The sequence below is a fragment of the Setaria viridis genome, chromosome 4 (assembly GCF_005286985.2).
Source record: "Setaria viridis chromosome 4, Setaria_viridis_v4.0, whole genome shotgun sequence".
NCBI lineage: Eukaryota > Viridiplantae > Streptophyta > Magnoliopsida > Poales > Poaceae > Setaria > Setaria viridis.
Genome location: NC_048266.2, coordinates 17643374 through 17665113, shown reverse-complemented (window position 1 = coordinate 17665113; position 21740 = coordinate 17643374). Strand labels below are relative to the sequence as shown.

Here is a 21740-nt window from a genome sequence, read left to right as displayed (position 1 = left end):
ACACCACAGGGTCCCACACAGGGCGTGTCGTCACAGTACCTCGTGACACCTCTTGCGGAGGTAACGGGAGGACGTCCGACTCGCGACGTTCACCCGCTGGAGCTTTGGACGTACGACCGGCAGCAGACTAGAGCAGCGCAGCGGGCAGCAAAGCATGGGCGTGGTGCCGGCGAGCCTCGTTTCAAGCGAGGACGCATTGAGTGCGTAGGGCTACTTCATTGTACAATTACAATGTTTACGATTATCTTTATGTGCGATGACTACTCTATCTACATAATAAGTTAAATGCCTTTCATTGTTTGCGTGCATTTTCCCTGCCAATTCTAAACATTTCCCAATTAACAATTAGAAGCACACAATTAAAATAATCGATAACTACGAATGAAAATCGTGCGGCAAATAACAGAGTACATTACCTAAGCACAACACAATCAAAGGTCGAACAGTATACAACATTATCCATGAATAAAACATGGACACAACCGCACACAACGGAGTAGTAGCGAATAACGGAGCCTACTAAGTACAACGAGGCCACTTTCCCTTCCTCAGGGTATCGGGGTTCTCCTCCATCGCTGCTTTGGCTCGGCGTGCACGCTCAAGCTTCCTCTCCCTCTCCTCCCTCTGTGCAGCAAGCCGCCTCCTTTCCTCCTCTTTCTTGTGCTCTTTCTCTACAGCCTCCTCTCTGAGCCTCTTCTCCATCCTCTCCTTGCTCTCTGCCGTCCACTGCAACATGTACTGCATGTAGTCCTTGTCCTCAGGCTTGATCTCAGTGTCAATCCACTGCTCAAAATCACAGAGCGGTGGAGGAGTCTGCAGAAAATGTATTTATTACATAACAAAAAAAGCATGCAAGATGTCATATGGCACAAAATAGTTGTTGCACAACATCAATTCCTCACCATCTTATTAATGCGGCGCTGACGAAGTGTAGGCTCAAACGCAAAGTTGGAACACATCCAATACCTCTGCCTATACGTGTCCTCTTCATTGGACTTGCTACCTTGCAAGGATCGCCGCAAAAGCACATGGGCACTGGAACACCACTAGGCAGAGGCAAACGGTCGAAGGCATTTCTGGTCAACGGAACACCACTCCACCTTTACCACTTTTGTTGTAAGAACAAGAAGCAACTAAGATTAAATCATACGACTATCGATTAACGTACGGTTGAATAACGTGCACTGAGATTACCTTGCTTTACCAGCTTTTCCACACCTTGGGATCCTACAGTTGTATAATAAAAATATTAAAAATTCATGAAACTATACTAGTAAATACTTCTAGATTTAAATACTAAACTATTGAAGCGTCCCCACATAAGTAGAGACTAAATGTGATACAAATATCAGTCCCAGGAGGCTGATAACACATTTATTCGACAGATAATTCAGTTACCGTACAACTCCCGAGGGAGTGGGCGTGAAAGCCACGCAACGATAAACAGTAAATAAATAACGGCGGCTAACCAAGCGACTGCCAAAAGACAGCACTCGGGACTACACGGCAGCAGCAGCATCTTGGGCAGGACAACACCACAGGCAGCGTCGGGTGCGAACACAACCTCTACTCGAGGTCCTCTGCGACGAAATCGGGGTCTTCCTCTGTAGCAATGAAGCAAGGGTGAGTACTATCGTACTCAACAAGTCCAACCCCATCCACGGAGGGGATACAAGCAAGTTTATGCACAAGTACAACAAGGATAGGCTAGAGTTCATTTGCGGAAAAGCTAAATTTTAACACATGCAGGGGGTTGTTTTGAAAGGGTTTTTTGTAAAGCTTTCCTCTAATACCCAGGACATTGAGTGGGGTTGATCCTACACAAAGGATCCAAGCTTTTATCACTATCGGACTCCCCGTCCGTCATAGCGCACGGCACAACTGCCGGACTCTTCTGAAATTCCACACCCACACACACACACACATGACATTCTTGCCCAAACACTAGTTATGTGACCAAGCCGTAACTCGTCCAATGCCGTGGACACGGCTACCCGGATAGGTTTTAACTCTGCAGAGGGTGTACACTTTTCCCACAAGTAGGGTACCGTAGCACGATCACCTTAGTGACGGTACGGATCCTAACAAAGCCATTACCCACCTTAGCTAAGGCTGACTAGCCCTCGCGGAAACACCCAAGGGGTTCACGGCTCGTCCATGAGACCGTAACCGGGACCTAAGTCACCAAGATCTTACTCCTTTTCCATGGGTTCCCGTTGCTCACCAGCACTCCTGAGGACTAACCATCCAGCTAGTGGGGTTTATGCTAAGCTGTTGCCCATACAACGGTCGAGTGGTTGCACGATAGTGGAATTAGGCAAGATGACACATCAACTCGGTCCTTAATCACGACAGGATGGATATCTCCCGACATCGCTCAACCACCAAGGTACGAGCACAACAACATGGCATCCCACACGAGGAACACCCATCCATCCCGTCTACACATCCTTTTTCCCCGAACCCAAAAGCCATTTCTCTTACTTGGACACACACACACATTTATTTTCCGAATACACCATTGTAATAATAATTGCATTTGAGTAACAAATTCCTAAGCGTTCTAGCAGTGGCTATCATCTAAACAGAGCGAGTCATATTTAGAGATAAGCATAGGACAACAAGGAATGTTCATAACAATCAAGGGGTGGCTATCCAACCATGTCTTGCGATAAAATAATATGCATTTTGTAAAACAGGCCAATAGGTTGTGTTTGAAAAACTAGGTATTAAGTATGCATCAAAGGGTGAGATTGGACTTGCCGTCTTCAAAGCCTTCCGCGAGTTCCGGCTCGCGGTACTGGTCCTCAGGCTCGGGCTCGCGATCAAACTCCTCCTCGGGCTCCTCCTCGGGCAATCCGCGATCTACGGCACACACAAACAGACACACAAATAAATAAAAGAGGAAACGGTTTTTAACCGTGAGCTCCGAACAGGAAACGCGAACGAAAAATAGGTAGGAAGATTATTTCAGGGAAATTTGGGTATGGATCGGCGAAAGTATCCCAGAGGATGAGGTGGTGAAATTTGGGATTGATTGGAGGGAGTTTGGCGCATGAAATGACGGGTTAAACACGGATTAGGGGCTTAAACGGAGGTTTAGGGCTGATTTATAATAAATCAGGGACCTGTTTGTAATTATTTTCGGAGGTGGAGGGGCCTATGTGTAATTTGGGGAAACTTGGGGGTTAGATCGGAATTCTTAGAGTTTTGGCTCCTTCTCCTTCCAGGAACCAGAGGAAGAGAGAGGGAGGGAAGTGGCTGGCGGCGGCCGGCCGGCGGGGCTGCGCCGGCGGCGGCCGAGGGCCGGGGCGGCGGAGGATGGGGTGGAGGCCCCATTTGGCCTGTTACCTTGGAGTTTCGGCACGGAATACGGGGCGGCCGGCGATGGTATTTTGGTGGTGGTGGCGGCGGCGGCTCGGGCGGCGGCGGTGCACGGGCGGCGGCTTGGGCGGCGGTGCGTGGGCGACGGTGGGGTGTGGCGATGGGAGCCCGGCGGAATGGCCCTTTTATAGCCCGGCGACGGGTGGGGGTCCGGACCAAGGGGCGCCGGCGGCACAGTGCGGTGGCGTGCCGCTTGGGGCCGGCGGCGGCGGTAAGGTGGGGGTCCGAGCAGGACGGGCCGGCGGCGGTAGGGGCTCGGCTCGAAGGGGCGGCCGGCCGGCGGTGGCCGGCACGGCCCCGGTGCCGTGACCGGACCGGAGGTGGAGCCGGGGGTAGGGGCCGGCGGGCGGCACGCCGTCCGAGGAGGCCGGCACGTCCGGCGGGACCGGCCGGCGGCGGGTCCCAGGCGAGCGGCGGGCCGGGCCGGCCGCCGGTATGGCGCCAGGGAATGGGGGGGCACCGGAGTAATGAGCTGGGGCCGGCGGTTCGGGCGCCAGGAAGAGGAAGAGGAAGAGAGAGAAGAAGGGAGGAAGAAGAAAGAGGAAGAAAGAAGAAGGAAAAAGAAAAGGAGGAAAAGGGGGAAAAGAGAAAGGGAAAGGGAGAGACCGGCGGCATTCGCGGCACGCGGTCGGGGCACGCGCACGGCGTCTGACAACGGCACGCGGCGAGATTCACGGGCACAGATAAAAAGATAGGTGGGGGTCGGCATGGTACCGGGACGGCGAAATCGCCGGGGAGGTTCCCGATTTCCGGGAGCTCAGCGGTAAAAAGGTTTTAAAGACAATTTTTAACGGGTGAATTTAGCTAGTGATTTCTGCGGGCGTTACAACTATGAACTAAAAACCGAATGCAATACTATACTAACGAAGCTACATTTTTAACATCTAAAAACACATACATATCCGTAGATCTAAATACTAAACTACAAAATAAATACCGAATCTACTATACATACTAAGCTAGATTTTTACCATCTAAAAGCACAATGTATTTTTAGATATACTATACTACGATATTGAAAAACTTACCTGAATCCTAGGAGATTTCTTCCCCTTCTTTCCTCTCTTTCTTTCCTCCTTCCCTTCTTTCTCTCCCTCTCTGTTTCTCCCCTCAAAAATCGTCTCAACGAGGAGAGGTGGGTGCCTTGGAGGCCTGGCTGCGGGGCGGTTAAATAGGAGAACCCCCGCCGGCCTAGGCGGCGGTAGGGGTCGTTACCGCAGCCTGGGCTGCGGTAACGACTCTAACCGCGCCGTACCGTGGCGGAGTAGGGCGACGGGTCCTTACCGCCGGCTCAGGTGGCGGAAGGGCAGCCGGCGGGGTCGGGCCTTTACCGCCGGCTGAGGCGGCGGTAACGGGCTTCCGTCGCCTGGACCGGCGGCGATAGATCAATTCTGCAATTTTTCCATCCGGCTATATATTTCTTAAAAATGAAAAAAATATAAAAATAAAATAACCTCTGGCAGTTCGCACTGCCTCCTGCTCTGGCTTCCTTGTCACCATCCTTGTGACAGAGAGCTAGAGTGTACGAGTACATCTCAACAAACCAGTCAAGAAAAAAAAGGACTGCCACCAGTCGCTCACCCCGCCACTCGCTCGTCTTCCCGCATCCGCTGGGTCTCCGCTATTTCCGCACCGGCTCGGCCACTCTGCTCGAGTCCACCTCCAAGCCAGCCAGCCAGTACCCCACTCGCACGGCCGCGCACCGCCAGCACGGCCTCCTCCCCTCCCCCGTCTCCATCCATCCCCGCTCCATCCAATCCTCCCCGTCTCCCCAACAGATTCATTCATCGAGGGCTCGCTTGTCGGCGGGGAAGGAAAGCTTCTCGTTCTCGCCGCCCAACCTCTCCTCCGCTGCCTCTCTGCTCCAGGTGAGGAAGGTCCCTCTCTTCTGCCCAGTTTCGGGAACTCTTGGCGTCGTATAGAGATCCCTTTATTGCTCTGCGTTCTTTTTTTTAAAAAAAATCTTTGTTGATTACTAGTCCTGTCCTTTGCGGATGCGTTTATCTGATTCAGACTGATGGAGCCTAGTGTACCCTCTTTATTGGGGATTCTTGCGTTGCAGTATGATTTAGTTACATGACTGAATCGTGGTGGTGGTGTTGTCATAAATGATTCTCCGTGCTACCGTACTCGTTTGTTAGTTGCCATAGTTTGGGGAATTAGCCTCCACCGCGTTATCTGGTTCGGGTGTTGCTAAATTTTGGAATTAGGTTTCAACTGTTCTTGATTGTGGCTTAATATATATCACTGCAATATAAAGACCTTTTGATGGGATCACTGTTTCGGGTGTCCTTTATTGTAATGATTTGCTGGATTTAAGGTCCATGTTCTTCATCCTTGCTTTCTTTCTTAATTGTGTGCTTATACTATCCTGATCCTCACAGTACAAAAAGTGCTTCTCTTGGTTGATTTCGTGTGCTTCTGGTAAATTTCTTGCTAGAATAAATTAAGAATTTGTTGCTCTTTTATTTTGTCAAATTGGCACCTCATTGTAGTTCACTGGTGGTTTTTTTCCCCATTAGGAGTTATGATCTTCTCAGCTTCCATGGCAGACCTTTGAATCTCTTTAACAAGCTCTTTCAAGATAATCAATTGTTTTCTTTATGTTGAATTGAACAAACTATGTATGGCCTTTGTGTTTTTGTGGACCTGCAAGTTTCGCGCATAAATTTTCTTTTGTACTTTTTTTTTTGCAGTGTGATATCATATTCACTTTTTCAAATTATTCCTTGCAGGAACTTGGGAAATTATGCCTCTTTGAGGGGAATCGAGGGCCTTTCCTTTACCTTTCTGGGCTCCATGTCTAAGTGGGAGTCAGTCACATTTGAGGAATCTCTTAGCTTTGTCAAGAAAGTAAAGGTGAAAAATTTGCTCAAAGGAACTCTCAATTGGCTTTTAGATTCATTGCATTATTGATGGGTAGCGTTCTTTGATGTTACAATTTTGCGAGCCCTAGCTGTTATTATAGTGGTTACATGGATTACAACAATTTATCCTTAAGAGTGCTGGGAAGGTACATGTACCATGGTCTACCCAGTCACAAAAATATCTGCAGTGTCATAGTAGTTTCATCATCTAGGGTGCATGGCAAGAAAGTGCATAGTCCTTTTCAATCATTTGGTAGCAAGTTGTCTGCAATTAAGTGAATAAGAGTATGCTTCCTTTTCTTGATATAAAAGGCTGTCAGCAATCATTTAGTGCTTTGGATCTGAACCAAATAGAGATACTTGCTGTACAAAGGTTGAACCCAGCCTGTGCAAGATCAACAACAAAGCCTTTTAGTCCCAAGCAAGTTGTGGTGAGCGAGACTACTAAGATGAAACCCAGCAAGAGCCACCAGTAAAGTGGATTAAAAAAGAAAAATAGTAGTTATAGTGATAGTAATAAAAATAATGGTAATAGTGGATGCTGTTAAAAGGATATTGATAGCCAACGATGGTCGGACATGTAGATTACCCAGGACAAAAATAAGAAAATGACTTATTTGCACCAACTGACTTGCGGTTACCTTTTGATTTGGGAAAAAGGAGATATTTCAGTTGAATTAATATATTTACCCTATGCATTGTGTTCCTTCATTAGAGTTTATGTTTGTGATATATTGGTGTTCTTCAGTTCTTTAGTTCATGTGAGGCTCATAGACCTGATACCTTACATATCACATGTTACTATCTATTTCCTGATGTACCTTCTAGCTTTGAGAGCTGTAGTGTATTCATTTATTACTTGAATATACTAGGTATTTGGAGTACTTGTCTTGAATAGCATCCAATTCCATATATTGTGATATGGATGGAATATTAGTGCTTTATGGTGCGATATGAAACTGTTAAATCTACCATAATTGAATTTTGCATGCAGTAAAATATATGAAACATTACGACTTATGTCCCATTGCTTGGGGAAAACTATACTTAAGGGGGAAAGATCCATTTTACTACACCCATGACCCAACTATTAAGTTTGTCCTCACTGTCATACAAAATTCTGTCTTATTTCAATTCACGTAACTATTTAAATTGGGTAAATCTGGTTTTCCCATACAAGTTGGGCTTTGAGCCTACATTCTGTGGGGGTGCTATATGACATCACACCTAGTGTTAGAAAAAATTGTGCCTCTACATTACTCCCTATTTTAGAAAATTACTTTAAGAATTCTTCGTGATTTTTCGTGTCTTGAGGTTGAACCAGTGTCAGATGCTTCCTACCAATAAAATAATCACAAAAAATTCTAATAGATATTTTAATGTTGGGTTTGATGAAAGCAATGAGAGGAAAGTTTGCAACAAAAGTCCATTGCTCTTTCTTTGTGCAGCTCAACTATATATGTGTACCTTTTTCCTTCTCAAGATCATGAGTTTTACATGAAAATTGTGTATATATGCCGTTTATGAGCTATCAAGCCTTTTGGTAGAAGGCTTCTGATATATGAAACCAATCCTTTGAACTTAGTGCAGTTCTATGTCATAATTGATCTGCTTCAAGTAATATTGCAATAATTTTTTATGGAGCTTTCTTTGTACAGGCACGTGACTATATGCTATACCTATCACTGCTTGATGTGCTCAACCGGACCGATCAAATCCCTCTCGAAGCTTACAGCGAGGTAGCATGACTGTGATCCTCTTTTTACTCCTGTCAAAGAGCAATTCCGTGGCATACTGATTCATTGTAACTTTGTCCCATCACCTTTGAAATGCAGCTTTCACTTCTCTTCCGGCATCATGAAGATCTGCTAGCGGAGCTGTCAAAGTTCAGGCCCCTCCCATGTCCGAACAGCATATATACCCACGGTTCGATCTGGATGATCATATTCCTCATGCCCTTTCTGCTCCTGAGCCTTGTCCTAGCCTTTGAGAAGCCATTGAAGTGCTTCCTGCTCCAGTAGCCTGTTGCAAGCTGAAAACGCTGCATCATGGTACTAGCGGCCAATTGTATATATATGTGAATGGATTGCTGTCCTGCAATATCTGTATGATCTCCTTGTATGCTCATGCATGGAAATAATCTACCGTATTATCAAAGTTCAAGAATATGTAGATGAAATGCGTCATACTGGCAGCAAATCCTAAACAGAGATCATCTGTCCTTGTTCAATATGAACTTTAATTGTACACGATTTGGCCTAAGAGAGCAACGTGAAATAAGAGGTGAGAAATTTGGGACAACTAGGGCACCGACAGACATCATTTTGGTGCCAACTTGCCTGATGCTTTGGTTTAAAAGGTCACACAACCTCGAATTTGGCCACTCTTTGGAAGTCTCGAATTTGAACAGGGCAGATGAGTTAGGAGAAATTTTGTAAGAGGTCTTCTTATGTATGGTTCGTTAGTGGTTTGGGCTGAATTCCATCAGGTTGTCCTCGCGGCAAACAAAATGTCATCATCATCTTCTGAAGCCGGTTTAAAAGGTGATGAACATTTCTGTTAGGTAGCACGGTTTTAATGCACTACAGGTTCCTGACACTTATCGGTATGGGATTATGGTGCACTGGATTCGGCAGTCTCCCTGGCGATGCTTCAGATAACATTGCAATAGTTTGATATATAATCAAAATCGGCAAGTTTTGCAGACCTTGGTATATATTCCTGCTCACAGCTTCGATACGGAATCTGAGAAATCTTTTCGTATATAGATGCAAAATTGCGATTGAGTTCTATCTACAACATATATGTACATGACTATGAACAAATGAACACCTAACCTTGGACATTTCCCCAAAAATTGAACGCAATGTACATATGATTCATATCATCTGGGCCCAGAGAGCCGCACAGCAGAAAGCAGAGCATCACTGTTGTTGTCCGACATCCCAGATGACGTTCCCTCTTCGCTGCTCGATTTGAAGGCGTTTGCATAGAGCCGATATCCAATCTGCGAAGATATTGGTGGCTGGGGCACGTCGCAGACGCCTTCCAGCATCTGTACGACCTTTGACATGGATGGCCTCTGATAGAAGTCCTCCTGAACGCACCACAGGGCAACCTTGATTGCCACCTCAACTCGCTCATCCTTGTCATTGTATTTTAGCTTGGCGTCAAAGATATCACGGAGATCGCCTTCTTCCAGCTTCTTGTAGGCATAGGAGGGAAAGTGAGCTTTCTCTGAGCTTTCCACGGGATCATAGCTCTTCCTCCCACTGATTATCTCAAGCAGGACCATCCCGTAGCTGTACACATCACTCTTCTCCGAGATGGCATAGTTGGTGATCCATTCAGGTGCAAGGTAGCCCCGCGTGCCTCTGAGCGTCGTGAAAACATGGCTCTGCTCCCTGGTCATCAACTTGGCAAGGCCAAAGTCAGACACCTTCGCAAGGAAGTTATCATCAAGTAGAACATTCTCCGGCTTGATGTCACAGTGAATGATCTTCGACTCACAGTCCTGATGGAGATATGCCAATCCCTTTGCTGTTCCAAGTGCAATGTTAAACCTTGTGTCCCAGTCTAGCAGGGAGGAATCCTCATCACTATGGAAAATCCATCTATCCAGTGACCCTTTTGACATGTACTCGTATGCAAGAAGCTTATGTGCACCCTCTACACAGAAGCCTCGAAGTTTGACAAGATGGATGTGGTGGATGCTGCCAATGATGGTCACCTCAGAGCGGAATTCTTTCTTCCCTTGGCCTATGCTCTCTAGCTTCTTTACAGCGATGCGACTGCCATCAGGCAGCGTACCAAGATACACAGATCCAAACCCTCCCTGACCTAGCTTGTTTGAGAAGTTGTTTGTTGCATCCTGGAGCTCCTTGTAAGTATAGCGTGTTGGTGCTCCTGATATGGTTTGCAGGAAACCATCGTCTTCTGATGAACCAGCATCATCTTGCGAGGGTGGATGATGTCTCCTTCGATAAATGTGGAAACCAACATACACAAGGACCCCTATGACAACCAAAGTTCCAACTATAATGACGACAATAATGATGGTTAGCCTACTGTCAGTTCCACCTTGCTCCGAGCCACGATCACTGCTTGATACCTTGATGAAAGAAGCAAAACTACTCTTACCTCCATCTTTCTGTTGCAAGCTACCTATCTGGTCGAAAAGGAAGCAATTGCCTGACATTTGGTCAAAGAATACAGCAATGCATGAGCAGTTACCCATGCAAGCATTCTTGCATCCTGTGAGGTTTGTCTTAGGTACAGGCGACGTGAAGCTAGTGCCGACATACCCAACACCACTGTCTAGTTGAGCCAACTGAAACTTGTCCTTTGAGTTGCACGGTGATTTGATGCCAGGGTTGCAGTTTGCATATGAGCTGAGTGCTGAAGGGCACTGACACCCTGTACCACTGTTGCAAATGGTATACGGCTTGCAGTGGGCAGGCATGTCACATGAGTCCTGCGGAACTGTGGTAGGGAGAGTACTCCTGCTACTAACACTCTGGAGCATATAGAAGGTAATCAGACCATCATTACCTAGGACAGCAGCCAGTGTGGTGTTAGCAGCGCCTTGCTGCACAATGACAAGCTGTGATTGAAGAAGCCCCGATTGATCATAAAACGACCAGGAACTTGAACTAAGGTTTGCAGAGTATATGTTGTTGTCATTCTTGTCGACGATCATCCTGTTATCCTTCAGAGCGGACCAGTATGGTTGGGGCATCTGTAAGCCCGCATACAACATCATGTCCCCAGATTTGATCTGAAGCGTATAGGTCATGTTCTGTGTATTGGAATGGCTCACCAGAGTCATCCCCTCAATGAAGCTCTGGCCAGACAGAAGTGTGTCCGTTGGATGGCTGAAACTCTGCCAGAGAGGAGAAGAGCTGTCCTTGCCAAACACTATAAGATTGCCTGAGTCCAGCAGCTGCATAGAGGTGGCCCCCTTGCCGGAGATATTCGCGGTCCAGATTGTGGAGCCTCCAGACTGCAGGTAGGCATTGCCATCCTTGTCAAACACAAAGTTGTCTGAATGGGAAACTGGAGAGTTAGCATTAGCAGACCAGACAATAGAAGTGGTGGCCAAGTGGACCACTGCAAGGAGGTAGGACATGGTGTCTGACACGCTGTTGGTGACAAAGCCAAAGCCAAACACAGAACCATTGGAGAGAAGAAAAATTCCATTGTTATCAATGTAGTCCATTTCCGAGCCACTGAAACCAGGAGGGAGAACTTGCTTTTGGGTACTGCTGCTGCACATAATCCAGAGGTTGGCTATCACAAGTATCAGCAGCATAATGATGCATTTTGAATGGCCGTGACGATAGACACAAGCTTCCATGAGTACAAAAGACAAGCTTTTCCAGTTAGCAGCCTTCTATGACCCTCCACTCATCACCGTCATCTGAAGTGTTTAGAATGAGCACAATTAGGATCTCAGTTGGGAACCGAAATGCCGGAGTCTAAAACTAGTAGACTGAATGATGCAGCATTGCAGGATACATGGTGTGCCATTTATTTTGATGGGTTATCTCCCTAGCATGTAAATTCAGAAGCAATCATGCAAAGTAGTAAGGGGAACTCAGACAGCTTGCTCGCAATACCTGTGTGTGTGTGTGGTAATCAGGATGTGTCGCTAAGGTATATGCATTGCTTTGCTTTGCTTATGCAGGACATTTTCTATTCAATTGCTATTGGGAGGTTTAAGTGACACAATAGACCCAGGCTGATTACAGCTCGACAGTAGGAGCACTGGAACTAGTCAATTATTTTGTTCAAGCATAAGGTATTTATTAATTTACATTTTCTTCAAGACGTTCAGTATCGAACAAGTCAAATCATAAGCACTGTAACTTGCTTTTCAGAAAAGATGTAAGCATGATGACATTCAGAACGAGACACTTTTGACTTTTGATCAAACATCTGAAAAGATAATACAAAAGGCACATCATCAGAGCATTTGTCCACATGAAACGCTGGAACGAGAGCTCAGTATGCTACCTTAAGTGGGGAGGTTCTTGATCAAGCTTCCTATTGGCTTCTCGACCTCCTCCTTTATGAACATTTGGCAGTTCAGTGGAGTCACACACAACTACCTTTCGAAAACAGATCCAAGAATGAGTAATGGCAAATTGGTAACGTGCAACAATTAACAACATAAATGAGGGAAAAATAGGAACCTTTTTAAAAAATAGAAAAATCAGAGTGAAGGTATTGGCTGCCCCATCTGCAAATACCCACCAAAAAGCATCTAATCAATGGACTAGAGATAATTGGCATCAGTTCCTTTTGGCTTAAACCTCAAAGCGAGCGCGACCTGAAGAGCAAAAGTATCTCCCCAGGTGACCACTGACCGAGACTGTTGCGACTATTAGAGCACTACCTAGCAGCGGCCGAATGGACAAGTCTTGTTTATATAATATCATATTATGTGCAGCAACACCTAACATTCCACCAAGACCAAGGTTTATCTCCTCTCAATTGATCTTCTCGAGAACTTTTGGTGTTCCAAACTGCTTTCTTGTTTCCCCCATCATTTTCTTTTCTTTTCTTGTACCCTAATCCACGAATTAGTCCTAAAGTAAAGTACGCTGTTGAATTCTCCCTTCTCCCACCCAAAAAGTTTTTTTAAAAAAAACAAATTCAGGTCACATGGACATAGGCAATTACGTGTATGTGTATCCATTGCATGGAATTCCCCAAATTTCTGATGCCACGGCCATCGATTACTGCAAGAATTCGATCCCGCAAAACCTTCCAGAAATGGGATAAATCGAACTTTGAATTTTCGGAATCCCAGCTACAAAATCCATGTCACCCTCTTGAGAAACACAACGAAATTGGGGGCTTGTCCCTGTCTGCTCCCCATAGCCTAGAAAGCGCACTCAATTTCACTCGAAAGTAGACCCTTCATAAGCAAGAAAGTATACCTCTGCGCATCCAAAGTGGGGGAAAACCCACACAAAACGAATCATGCTGATTGCTACTAGACCAGAAAGAAACATGATAGAGAAGAAAACAAAGAAACATACAAACAAGAAGCAAGAACAGGGGGAAGCACTGAGTGGTGGCAAGCACAACTGCACAAGGGGGTAGGAAGAAGCAAGTGAGGAAGCAGAGCAAGGGAGGGGAGCAGAGGGGTCAGTCACCTCCGAGCCGGAACGAGACGGGAAGCGGCGAGGCGACGGCCTCCGCGGAAAAAGATTTGCTGCAACCGGTTGGAGAAAGCGAGCGGTGGAGAGGAGGAGGGGAAGGCGATGGCGTGATGGAGCGAGGCGGCGGAGGCGGGCGGGGCGAGTAGTTGGTTGGTGGTGGGAAGCAGCAGGCGGGCGGGGGGCGGGGGCGGGGGCGGCATTAACGAGCGGTGGATGCAGACGGATGGGGCGCACCGCAAGTGGTGACGATGGCCGTTTGTTTATAGCATATAATATATATATCTAATCCGTAGCCTGGGCCTAGGGAAACTGATCAGATGGATCGGTGCAAAATCAATAGCCCCAGCCCCACCAAGTCTAGTGCATGATTATCAGTGATTCTCTAGGAAATAGTTTACTGGACTATCAGTCTAGCATTAGATTATATTATTATCAGTGTATCTTCTGCGCATTAAGTCTCTGGATCTTCTAAGCATCTGCTAATTAACTGCTTCTTATACATCTGTATGGCCACGTGCATGGGCTAGTAACAGCTCAACTATTGCACAGTGTGATTCTGTGCCTATTTTTTTATTTTGCATAATCCCTGATCATGCTTATATTGTATATGGAGATAATTGGATCTTGTGGACTGGTTGTTACATGTCCGGTGGTGGTTATACATGAAAATGTGTTGGCACTGGTGGTCACGTATAAACGTGGGTGCTTTCAGCATTTTATTTATAGATGTGTGGTAGTAAGAGACAAGCTAGCTCATTAGTGTGAATTCGGAGTGCGTACCTGGTGATTAGTGTTGTACGTGCGTCCCTTGACCCTTGCTTAACAAATAAAGGTACCATATGTATGAATCGGACAAATCGAATAATATCTTTCTACTGCGATTTGTTGGACGACATTTCTCTCCTTTTTACTATTCCCGGCCCATGCATTCATTTCAGCCTTGAGCGCAGTGGAATTGACGTGATCCAGCATCAACCTTACGACACGCCACATTTCATCGCAGTTTAATTCTCCAGGAAAAGTTCTAGGGAAGGCATGTGATGGTGTACTCTCTCCTTCCGATCCGAACTCCGGAATGACCAAATTTGTCCATTTTAACAGATTTTTCTCCATGGATCATGTACTGTGCTCTTTAGCATTAGGGCAGCCACAGTGGAGAGCAAAAGTGGTCTTTATAGGCCTATATGACCTGGCTCACCATTGTGGGATTAGTCTTTATAGTGGTCCATAGCTTATGGGAACCCATATGCCTAAAGACCAGCCATACAGATAAAAAAAATCAATATACTCTCTCTCTCCACTGCCATCTCCTCCCACGGGCGGTGACGTCGCTGCAGCTGCCACTCCCGCCACCAACATGAACTCGAGTGGCGCACGAGCGAGCTGCTGGCGGCACATGGGCAAGTTGCGATGGCTCTACAATGAGGGGAACGGAGCAACGGCAGGTGCCCGGAAACAACTCGATTTCGAGCTCCCGGCCTCTTTCTGTGACAAGATCTGCCCCTAGAGGAGCGGCAGCAGCAACCCGGGGCTTAGTGAAGCGGCTTGGGGAAGCCCAAGCTGTCGAGCTCGACGTCGGGATGGAGCCCACGGTAGCTCGCACGGACGGCACGAAAGGAGAGCTTGCCGTTGCGGTCCGCCCTCTCCCTCTTGGCGGCTACGCCCTCTCCAAGCCGTGGGATCCAATCGAGCTTGGAGAGGAGGGGGAGGGGAGTACGGGCGACGGTGGCTCTTGCGAGACGGACGGCGGCGCGGAGGAAGAAGCACGACGCAGAGGGAGAGAGAGGGGAACGGGAGATGAGAGTACATTTTTTTTTATTTACTGGCCCAACCCTTGTAGCTCGGTTCTGGGCTCAACTTGTGAGTTTGGGAATAAGTATACAACCCATTCTTACCTAGCCCACCTCTAAAGACTAGTTGGACAATATACATTGCTCATGCTCCCATGGTAGAGCATGGTCATGGCATTTCTCGCCTCAAAGAGCGCCCTGCTTTCTCACTTCTTTCTCCATGCTACAGGATCCACCCGATACAATGATTTTCGATAGCGCGGAACGCGAAAGGTGTGTGCACCAAGCAAATATGTGGGACTGGGGATGCATGCATATATGCCTGACGCCGGTCTCTCTCCAAAACCACCGTTTGGTGATCTGGACGCCGGGTCCAGCCAGGGTGTAGCGTTGAACGTACCCTTACTGAGTAGTCGTGTGGCTGGTCATTGCATTGACGAATTCATTGCACCTGTGCACGACATGCATGCATGTGAAGCATTCAGCCGTGGTGGTCAGGCAAACGCTGTCGGCGCGGGCGTGAACCGTGAAGTGAGGTGCAGATCGATGACTGACGCGGGCCACGCGAGACGCGACCATGTCGTTCGAGTTTGAACGAGGTCATCGCCTCGGGTTTCAATAATTCAGCGGGCATGCGTTGCCGGGGTATCGCTTCGTAATTTGGGTGCATTATGCCTCTATGAGTATGTATATGTCACTACTGCAGAATGTATTCCGATGTTGTAAGCAACTCTTAGACCCTGGGGTGTTTTAGGATCCAAATCCATTAGATTTGGTAGAAAAATGGAACTTAAATCTTGAAATTTCCTAGAGCTGTAGGCGGTCAAATTAAACCTAATGGATCTTCACAGTCATGACAAAAAAAAAACTTTGTAGGCGATCATAGAGTGGAGCGATATGTCCCATTTTCATTATAAAGGAACACTAGCTTCCTTCATCAGTATCAAAACTAGCTCATTTTATTTGTCGTTTCGTGGGCAATGATAATGAGGACATTTGAGATCTACCCTTCTTCCACTTGCATAGTAGTTTATGTTCCATCGGGGAAATGTGGTGCCTGGTGGGACAAAGTTTATTTGAGTCCACATTTGATGCTTACAGCATTAAACGGGCTAGTAATAATATAATTTATTTGGATCATTGGTGCAATATAAGCATTTTAAATAACTAGTGGAATTTCCATTTTAGTTTCATACATACTGTATTCACTAAAGTTATTTTTTGAGAATTTCTTGGAGTCCATCTGTGTTGAGGGAACAGGGCTTGCTGAATGCTGTACGTTCTCTGCACTGTCGTCCAAGAGACTGATCCATTGAATTCCTTCCAACAAATTTTATGGAAATGGGTGTTACCAACAACTAGGCTGAAGGCAAATTTTTTTAATAATAATATTTTGTTATTTTTTTATGAAACAGCAGAGACAAGCTCCTACTAAATATATAGCATTAGAAAATACGGACAAAAAACTATTTCACCAATATAGCTGAAAGTAGATGAAGGTATAGCTGAAACTATTTCTACATCCATACTTCGTTTGGTGCCAGTGCCACGTAGATGAAAGTATTAAAGAAAAATCACGGTACAAACTATGTCAAGACGCTGACATGAGCCTTGCAGAGGTGGAACACCTCCCCGCAAACTGAGCATATATCTTTTGTTGTATAACTTTCAAGGTCGAATGTGATGGCACACCCGCAGACTACAGAGGTGCAACACCTCGTAGAAGCGATTCTTTATCTATATATGAAATACCACATATAAAACCAAATTGCCTTCGATCCGCCCAAACCACACATGCTCCTCGTTATTTTTACTTGAAGCAGTCTGAAGAGTATCATTATCCACTAAGTCGCTTTTGATGAGTTAATGATACAAGTTTAAGTGTCTAATGAATTTTTAAGTGCATGAGCAGGTAAAAAAAGGATGGGTTGACATGTTGCACTTGTGGATGCCCTCAAAAAGGAAATGAATGGAGTATGAGGCATGCCTTGAAGGCTAAATTTATTTTTGATTTGAATTTGAGTTTAGGAATGCTACACTATCAAGAGGGATGCGTAACCTACGATCTTTACGTTGAAAAATGTGCTCAAGATGACATAACCAACCCATGAGAGATACCTTGCACCTGCACTTCACTTGGGATATACTTAGAATGGTGCTAACTTAAGAGTTTTGGAATACTCCGGAGGTTCTGAAGTTTCTGGAAAAAGTTCCAGAAATTTCCGAAACTTAACGTTCCAACGGCTAGTTTTTGGTGAATGGGTATAAATACCCCTCACCCCCTCCCTTAGTAAATCTCTCGACCTAACCCTAACCTGAGCTTTTCAGAAATATTCAAAACTCCTCTTTACTCCCCTCTTGGCCTCTAGGTGAAGATTTGGTAGGGGATTTAAGGAGGGATTCAAGAGAGAGCGAGGGAGAGTGCTAGTGAGCTGATTGCCCATCTCTTGAGCACCTTGTTCTTCATCAAGCCGGTGATTTCATGTTTGTTACTCTTAGATCTTTAAGCTCCTAGCTGGCTAGGCGTTGCTCGTGGAGCATCAAGCTTGTGGCTATCTATGGGAACTTTGTATTACCCCCCGCGATTGAGTAAGTGACTCTAGCTCGATCTTTGTAGTCGCTAGAGTGAGGAAAGTGGCTTAGGTGTGACTTGTGGGTTCCTCAACGGAGACATAGGCCGCAGGTGTGGAGCTGAACTCCGGCAAACAAATCCTTGTGTATCTTGTGCTTGTTATTCTTCATTTCGTTCTTATTCAAGCATAGAGTTAATTTCTAGGGTTTGTACTTGATCTATTTTTTAGAAGGTTGCTAGCTCCTTTATATTGTCTCTTAGGCTTAGTAAATCCTGCTGCATGACCTATATTCCGCGATTTACTTTTAGCAAAGCATTCCATAGGGCTGTAGTGTTACCATGCTAATCTCTGGAGAATTCGTAGATTTCTCCGGAATTTCGCAAGTTGCGGAATTTCCGGAACAGCACTACAAGAAATGTTTTGATCTATAATAAAAATTTAATGACACATTTGTTCTCGTCATAGATCTATGACGTTTCTGGATGAAAACATCATAAAGTTTGACATATGAGCAAATTCAGTGATAAAGTTACGAAATGTTATAAAAGTTTCCATTATAGCCAAAAAGAAATTGTCACTCGCTGTTACACAGTGGTTTTGTGACAATATAAGCTCCGCGAAAATGTCATAAACCAACGGGGGTCCCACATGTAAGTTTAAGCTGATAAATAGGGTGGTACAATAAAATGGAAAACGTGCTCTTCCCGTGGGTCGAACCTGTTACGGATCGAATGGGAAGTGTTTACCACAACCGGATCCCACATGTAAGGTAAGTTTCAGGTGAGTGTGGTATTTGGCGGCAGAAAAGCTCGCGCTGCAGCCAAAAAGTAGTTTACCCGCTGCCGCGCTCCTGCGATAGGAAAAAAGAACAGAGAGAAGGCGGCCAGGACGGAGCACTCCGGCGGAGATTTGCGCCTCCCCGCGGTGGCTCAGTCCTATGGCAGCACAAATCTGGTGCTTCCTGCTACGGCGTGTCAATCTGGTTAGTAATTTTGAGTTGAATTCACAAAAATTTCATTTCGCATTGATGTCTTTCAATCTATTCAGTAATTTTGAGTTGAATTCACCAAAATTTCCCAGATGGATAGATGTTGGATACGCGGTTGTCAACTATTTACCCCCGAGCATGAGAAAGGGGTCAATGATTTCATGGAATTTTTTAAGAGTAGATACTCTGACGATAAACAAATACTATGCCCATGTCGTGGATGCCTGAATCAGTCTAGATGAACTATAGATGAGGTGAACTTGCACTTACTTTTGACTAGGATGGCAAGCACTTACACTACGTGGATCCATCATGGAGAAACATTCGAGGATAGGGTTTAGAAAAATGCAAATCTGCAGGATAGTGGGGTTCAGGAGAATGCAATTATGTAGGATGATGGGGTTGAGGAAATTGCAATTCTGCTGGATGAGGGAGTTGTGGATAATGCAGTTCTGCAGGATGATGGTGATCAGAAAATGGTTCAGGAAAATGAACACATATCAGGTGTGGAGGAGGATGAAGACACTGAAGATAGACTTCCTGAAATGATAGCCGACATGTGCCACGCTAAAGAGCTTGGAGGGAAAATGTTAGAATTTATAAAGGAACATATAAACCGTAAGGTGTCATCGGAATCTAAATATACACAATTTACATTTGTTGTGAAGTTACTTCATATCAAGTATTTCTATCAGATCAAAAATGTTGCATTCAATGCGATTCTGAAGGTGGTATCCCTTGCTTTCCTAGGGGCATGTGTTCGGACATCTTACAATGACGCAATGAAGTACATACGTGCCATGGGACTCGGCTATGAATCTATCCATGTTTGCAAGAATAATTGTGTATTGTTTCACAAGGATCTTGCAGAACATGATGTGTGCCTAGTGTGTTGTGAAGCGGATTCAAGATGGAAAGATGCAGACAACAAGAAGCATATTCCTTAGAAGGTATTGAGGCATTTTCCGCTGGTTTCAAGGCTGAAGAGGATGTTTCTTTCATCAAAAACCGCAAAGGATGCACAATGGCACATGTTGAAGCGACGAGCAGTGGACAATGAGCTTAGCCATCCAGCTGATGGTGAGGCATGGAAAGACTTCAATAAAAATTGGGCGGAATTTGCAAAAGATGCTAGGAACATTAGACTTGGCTTGCAACCGATGGTTTCAATCCATTTGGCAACATGACCAACTCATATAGTATGTGACCAGTATTTGTTGTGCCGTATAACATGTCGCCATGGGTATGCATGGAACAATCAAACTTCATGATGGCATTATTGATCCCTGGGCCGAGTTCTCCATCAAACGATTTTGATGTCTTCTTGCAACGTCTCGTAGATGAGCTGTTGGACCTTTGGAAGAGTGTCGATACATACGATGCTTGTAGTCAACAATCCTTTAAACTGCGTGCTACGGTTATTTGGTGCATACATGATTATTCAGCACTGAGCAGCACTGAGCAGATTGGCGGGGCGAGTCACGAAAGGTTATTACGCCTGTGTGTGTTGTGACAAGGATCCTTGCTCAAGGAGATTGAAGAAAAAGATATGTTATATTGGCCATCATCATTTCCTTCCAACTGGCCATCCATAGAGAAGAAAGAAAGTAGAGTTTGATGGTAATACTGAAAACCGAGAGAGACCAAAGCAATTTACTACTGAGGAGCTTCAGCAGCAACTGGAGAAGGTTAAAGATGTTAGACTAGGAAAGCCTTCTCAAGGTCAGAAAAGGAAGTGGGAACCCGGACAGTGTTGGAGCTGAAGGTTTTGTTTGTTTGACTTGTTGTATTGGACAACTCTAAAGCTACCACATAATCTTGATGTCATTCACAATGAGAAAATCATATGCGAAAACCTTATTGGAACATTGCTTAAAATTGCTGGGAAGACAAAGGACACGATCAATGCTAGGGTTGATTTGGAAGAGATTGGCGTTAGACAACATCTACGCATGCTGAATACTATGGAAGCAGAGTCATGCAAAATGCCAGAAGCTCCATATACAATGGGTAAAAGAAACAGAAGATGTTTTGTGGTTTTATAAGTTAGGTGAAGTTCCCAGATGGATATACTTCTAACTTATCAAGATGTATTGTCGCTGATGGATGCAAACACCAAAGACTGAAAACTCATGATTGTTATATCCTACTCCAAAGGATTTTGCCTGCTTCCCTTCGAGGTTTAATGTATAAAGAGACATACTCAGCTGTTTTGGAATTAGGAAACTTCTTTTGGCAACTATGTTGCAAAACTCTGAAGTTGGATGTTTTGGAGAAATTGAAAACAGATATACCAATAATTTTGTGCAAGCTTGAGAAAATTTTCCCTCCTGCCTTCTATGATGTTATGGTGCACTTGGCTATCCATTTGCCTGAGGAAACAATCCTAAGAGGCCCAGTACAATATGGATGGATGTATCTCGTTGAAAGAAGGCTATGCACATTGAAGTGTCTCGTGAGAAACATGGCTAGGCCTGAAGGATTCATTGCAGAAGCATATGTTGCTAATGAGTCCTTGACATTTTGCTCAAGGTACTTTTCGGACGATGATGTTGGCACACGATTCAATCAAGAGGGCAAGAACAGAGAGAATGCTGATTTGTTACGAGAAGGTGATTTATCTTGTTTCCAGCACAATGTTAATGTAATTGGAGCATCGAAGACTTCATTCCTTGATTCGAATTATGACAAGCTAGTTTGGTATGTGCTAAACAATTGTGAAAAGGTTGAGCCATATATCGGGTACATAATCCGTCATGCAATGATTCTACTGCAATTATTTCGGTCTAATTTTCAGATAGATGTGTTTTTGTAGGATATACAAGGATTAGTTAGAAGCGGAAGGTGTGTCGAACCAGGTTATTGATTGTAGAATTCAGAAAGAATTTGCCCGATGGTTTAAATCGTATGCAAGTTTTCTACTTTTTCACAACAAACTTATATTAGCTAGCGAGGACCTATATATAAAA

General features: G+C 45.2%; 2 protein-coding genes and 1 pseudogene across 5 annotated transcripts; 2 read left to right on the top strand and 1 right to left on the bottom strand.

The window, feature by feature from the left end:
* The first annotated feature begins 4955 nt into the window (after positions 1-4955).
* Positions 4956-8513, top strand: LOC117852124 (paired amphipathic helix protein Sin3-like 3). Its single transcript, XM_034734092.2, has 4 exons — positions 4956-5252; positions 6120-6243; positions 7910-7990; positions 8087-8513. Exons 2-4 carry the CDS (start codon positions 6184-6186, stop codon positions 8270-8272), a joined length of 327 nt encoding a protein of 108 aa, XP_034589983.1. The 5' UTR covers positions 4956-5252; positions 6120-6183; the 3' UTR covers positions 8273-8513.
* Positions 8514-8997: 484 nt separating this feature from the next.
* Positions 8998-13598, bottom strand: LOC117852123 (G-type lectin S-receptor-like serine/threonine-protein kinase SD2-5). 4 transcript variants are annotated; one of them, XM_034734090.2, is made up of 4 exons: positions 13415-13598; positions 12446-12492; positions 12267-12357; positions 8998-11670 (listed from the first exon to the last, which is right to left on the bottom strand). In XM_034734090.2, the coding sequence occupies exon 4, from the start codon at positions 11605-11607 to the stop codon at positions 9136-9138; it is 2472 nt and encodes an 823-aa protein (XP_034589981.1). In that variant the 5' UTR covers positions 11608-11670; positions 12267-12357; positions 12446-12492; positions 13415-13598; the 3' UTR covers positions 8998-9135. The 4 variants fall into 4 exon arrangements, with proteins under 4 accessions (XP_034589981.1, XP_034589979.1, XP_034589980.1 ...); XM_034734088.2 differs by lacking the exon at positions 12446-12492 and having other exon boundaries at positions 12267-12361; XM_034734089.2 differs by lacking the exon at positions 12446-12492.
* A 5384-nt stretch (positions 13599-18982) lies between these two features.
* LOC140222596 (uncharacterized) lies at positions 18983-21602 on the top strand (annotated as a pseudogene).
* The last annotated feature ends 138 nt before the right edge of the window (positions 21603-21740 follow it).

Bases quoted from the DNA above. Each gene is read 5' to 3' on its own strand.
- LOC117852124 (XM_034734092.2), top strand. From the start codon at position 6,184: ATGTCTAAGTGGGAGTCAGTCACATTTGAGGAATCTCTTAGCTTTGTC. The intron at 6,244-7,909 runs GTGAAAAATTTG...TTCTTTGTACAG, and splicing joins GCTTTGTCAAGAAAGTAAAG to GCACGTGACTATATGCTATA. The intron at 7,991-8,086 runs GTAGCATGACTG...TTTGAAATGCAG, and splicing joins CTCTCGAAGCTTACAGCGAG to CTTTCACTTCTCTTCCGGCA.
- LOC117852123 (XM_034734090.2), bottom strand. From the start codon at position 11,607: ATGGAAGCTTGTGTCTATCGTCACGGCCATTCAAAATGCATCATTATG.